Source organism: Sceloporus occidentalis, unplaced genomic scaffold (assembly GCF_023333645.1).
Source record: "Sceloporus occidentalis isolate IW3139 unplaced genomic scaffold, rSceOcc1.0.p SCAF_161, whole genome shotgun sequence".
Classification (NCBI taxonomy): domain Eukaryota; kingdom Metazoa; phylum Chordata; class Lepidosauria; order Squamata; family Phrynosomatidae; genus Sceloporus; species Sceloporus occidentalis.
The window spans coordinates 1,103,443-1,107,788 of record NW_028317141.1 but is presented as its reverse complement, the minus strand read 5'-3'; the positions used below and the strand labels follow the sequence as shown (position 1 = coordinate 1,107,788).

At 50.4% G+C, this 4,346-nt stretch overlaps 2 protein-coding genes across 2 annotated transcripts; one reads left to right on the top strand and one right to left on the bottom strand.

Annotated features, from left to right (window-relative positions):
* Window positions 1-2,052: 2,052 nt before the first annotated feature.
* Window positions 2,053-2,433, bottom strand: LOC149279703 (histone H2B 1.1-like). Its single transcript, XM_089500990.1, has one exon. The coding sequence runs from the start codon at window positions 2,431-2,433 to the stop codon at window positions 2,053-2,055; it is 381 nt and encodes a 126-aa protein (XP_089357116.1).
* A 339-nt stretch (window positions 2,434-2,772) lies between these two features.
* LOC149279702 (histone H2A type 2-B) lies at window positions 2,773-3,165 on the top strand. The gene has a single exon (XM_089500924.1). It carries the CDS (start codon window positions 2,773-2,775, stop codon window positions 3,163-3,165), a length of 393 nt encoding a protein of 130 aa, XP_089357050.1.
* The last annotated feature ends 1,181 nt before the right edge of the window (window positions 3,166-4,346 follow it).

The following is a 4,346-nucleotide window of genomic DNA, read 5'->3' as shown; positions in this document are numbered from 1 at the left end:
ACTGACGCGTGCGGATACGATTCACCGACAAATACAACGTAACTGTAACGATTCTGTGGCCAACTCAACCCCTTTATAGGGTAGCGGTAAATGTGATTGGATACGCGTAATCACGCCCCTCTTTTTCATAGGCTAGGACGATGGTTTGAAAAAGCCAGCCTTTGATCAAGAGACTTCGGTGTGGAGCGTTATCTTTTTTTAATTTATTTAAATTAAATGCTCGAATCGGTCATGTATTCGTTAGCTGCGGTTCTTTTTTTATTTATTTCTTCTCCTCTCTTTTGTTCAGCCTCCTACCTAGTGAAACTGTGTACTGGCTGACCGTTAACAGCGATACGGCGACAGCTAAAAGCCCGCCTTTATCTTGGCCGCCGTTTGGCGTTTATTTACAGCGATATGCTGCCACCTAGTGGTAAATGAGGGATCGTCGAAAGCGATCACGTGGAGGTGAGGGAGGCAGAAGCTTAAGGTACTTGATGCAGTAGAGAGGTTTGATTAATAAAGGCTAGGCATCTTTGAAAGCAGATGCGGGCTTGGTGTAGGGAGTGGCGCAAAGGAGGTTGGTTTGAATTGTTCATATCCGGTTTCCTTTGATATTCCTAAATAGCCAATCGGTGTCTGAGGCACGCTTGGGAGCTTCTCCAGCCAACCAACGTGAAGCATATATTCAAATAGCAACGCCCCCTTGAGGCATCATGGTGCGGTTCCCTATCAGGTCCGTCGAGTACGTATAAAAGAAAGCGGGCTGGCCGTCAGCGAGTGTTGTGCTGTGGAACTCGTGAAGTAGGCGTGATCATGTCTGGCCGTGGCAAAGGAGGTAAGGGACTCGGGAAAGGTGGCGCAAAGAGGCACAGGAAGGTGCTTCGGGATAACATCCAGGGTATCACCAAGCCTGCTATCCGCCGTTTGGCTCGCAGAGGAGGCGTAAAGCGTATCTCTGGGCTGATCTATGAGGAGACTCGCGGTGTGCTCAAAGTGTTTTTGGAGAACGTGATTCGTGACGCAGTCACTTATACTGAGCATGCCAAGAGGAAAACCGTTACCGCTATGGACGTGGTGTATGCCTTGAAACGCCAAGGCCGTACTCTGTACGGTTTCGGAGGTTAAGCTTGTTGACTCGTGACCCTGAAACACCCAACGGCTCTTTTCAGAGCCACCCACACCCTCTCTTAGGCTATGATCATGTTGTCCCCGTGTCTGCCCGTGCTTTTCTATGCACACCTTGAAATAACCAGCTGAACAGTGGCTGGGTCTGGCTATAGATTGAGCTACTGGCAGGATCGGAATGCTGGGAGTTGGGCCCGTTTGCAGAACATGTGCTGGGATCGGCAGCTGGTGTACTCCAAAGGCTTGCGCGGGGCTCGCTTGAATGGGGGCCGGGACGGCCCAGGTTTAATAGGTGCCGTCTGTGGTAGTTATCTGTATTCTGTATGTCCCGGTATGTGGGTGAATTTTATTATGCCTTTGTCGTCCCCTTATGTGTTATCCTGTCCGTGTGCCACATGTCCTGCCCACGACACTACCGAGTTATGTATTATTGGGGAAAGCCCGTATACTACAGCGCCACCGAGGTTCCTGAAGAGCTGTGTCCTCTGCCAGGATCACGCATTGTCCTTTTCAGGACAACAGACCCACGATGTAGCTCATCTTCGGCTAGCCACAGTGATAAAGCAGCCCCTTCTCTCTGCAACGCTGGTTCTGTCTGGCGGTGAAGGGGTTAATCTCCGGCATCCCAGCAGGAGAAATCAGCAATTAGCTGGAATACCCAGTCAGAGTACAGGTCGGTGCCGTCACAGAGGAGGCGTAAAGCGTATCTCTGGGCTGATCTATGAGGAGACTCGCGGTGTGCTCAAAGTGTTTTTGGAGAACGTGATTCGTGACACAGTCTGGATACCCCAGCTAACCTGGAGGAGTGAGAAGCACATTTCAATGCTCTTCCCAGAGCTAGCATGTCCCCGACAAAAGCGCTAGATCAGTTACATAGCTCTGAGATGGACGATGTGGGTGGCTCTCAAAAGAGCCTTTGTTTAAAAAAGTGAGAGAACGAGAACTTTACTTGGCGCTGGTGTACTTGGTAACAGCCTTGGTGCCCTCTGACACAGCGTGCTTGGCCAGCTCTCCAGGAAGAAGGAGGCGTACAGCAGTCTGAATCTCCCGAGAAGTGATGGTGGAGCGCTTGTTGTAATGGGCTAGGCGTGAAGCTTCCCCGGCAATGCGCTCAAAGATGTCATTGACAAACGAGTTCATGATGCCCATGGCCTTGGAGGAAATGCCAGTGTCGGGATGCACCTGCTTCAGTACTTTGTAGACATAAATCGCGTAGCTTTCTTTTCTGCTTTTCCTGCGCTTCTTCCCATCTTTTTTCTGGGTCTTCGTAACAGCTTTCTTAGAGCCTTTCTTCGGAGCAGGCGCAGATTTCGCTGGATCAGGCATCGCGTCTGCTTTCGTTTTCGCACGCAATTCAAGAGAACATGATTAACACTGAAATTACTGCGCCGGGCCCTTCCCTTTATAGGCACCGCATGCAAATAAGGCCGTTCTGCTGTCTCGCGTCCGATTCGATGAGGTTGTCACGTGAGAAGATGCGGCCGCCCATGAAACGCAGTGCCTACACCGATTGGTGTCTCAGACTATTTCCACCCGATTGGCTGTTTTGGAAAGGAACCAATCAGTGACGAATAGCGTCACGGGGGGGGGGGGGTAAATGAGCGGTGTTTCTTTGTAACATACTTCTTAATCACTTGTTCGTGTGGTCGGTTGTCGAGCGAAAGCATGTCTGGCAGAGGAAAACAAGGTGGAAAGGTTCGCGCTAAGGCAAAGACACGTTCTTCCCGTGCTGGTCTGCAGTTCCCTGTCGGCCGTGTGCATAGGCTTCTTCGCAAGGGTAATTATGCCGAGAGAGTAGGCGCCGGCGCACCCGTGTATCTGGCAGCGGTGTTGGAGTATCTGACTGCTGAGATACTGGAGTTGGCTGGTAACGCTGCACGCGACAACAAAAAGACCCGTATCATTCCTCGCCACCTGCAGCTCGCCGTTCGTAACGACGAGGAGCTCAATAAGCTGCTCGGCGGGGTCACCATTGCTCAGGGAGGTGTTCTACCCAACATCCAGGCGGTGCTCTTGCCCAAGAAGACAGAGAGCCACAAACCTGCCAAGAGCAAGTGAGTGCAGTAATCGGTAACCGCAGGGCAATTAGCAAACATCACCAAAGGCTCTTTTCAGAGCCACCCATAATCTCTGGAACAAGCTATATCTGTCTTGCTATAAACATACTGCAAACTTCTTTAAAGGCAACTGCTTTCCACTGCAGTTTTCCAGCCCGATGTTTAGTTGGTGAGCTTAACGGTGGTTAAACACCATTCATACAGGCTACATCATACACCCTACCGCCCCACCCCTCACCCCCCGGCCGTTTCTGGGTTAAAATTAGGGATTAATCTAGCCTTGGTGCAGTATTAATCTAAATTTTATTAAAGACAGGAGGCGAGTATTTTGCATTAACCTTCTTTACTGTTAACCTCCAGCAGCAAAACAGTTAACAGAAACAATAAAAACAACCAATAAGAACACAGTAACAAGTCTATAAAAGTCTGCACATCTTGGCACTCCTCCTCTTTCTTTGCGCAGAAGCTGAACCGACAGTCAGGAACAGCCCGGAAGAACTCAGGAACACAAAACCACGCTGAGAAGAACCACAGCAGCGTCAAAAACCTCAGACAACCGGAGGACGACCTGGAAAAACAAAGAATCGTGAAAGTACCATGCAACCATAAGCCAAACATGACAGAAAAAACACCAGGCACGGTAATGAGACAATATACTAACAACAGCCCGACAACAACCCCCCAACAAAACCCCAAGACAGCAGGGGAGGGCAGGGCGGGAAAATACTCGCCTCCTGTCTTTAATAAAATTTAGATTAATACTGCACCAAGGCTAGATTAATCCCTAATTTTATAGCAAGACAGGAGGCTTCGTATTTTGCAATTTTAACGCCCCGAAACCAACGCCAAAGCGGCGTGAGCCGGGGCCCGAAAATAAAAAGTCCGAAAAGTAGATTCCCGTGACCAATCCGCCGCTGACAAAAGGTCGGAAAGGGAACAGCCCGCGGAGAAAGCCGCGGAGGCAGCGGCACCGCGGACCGAATGAGCCCCAAAGGAACTATCAATACCGGCCAAAACGAGAATCCACCGGATCCACCTGGAGAGAGTGGGAACAGAGACAGGCCGAAAAGGACGCACGTAGGAGATGAAAAACGGACCAGAAGAGGAAGACCGAAACGGGGCCGAACGGGCCAAATAAGCCTGAACACAGCGAGCCACGCAAAGGCGCGGCCGGTCAGGAAA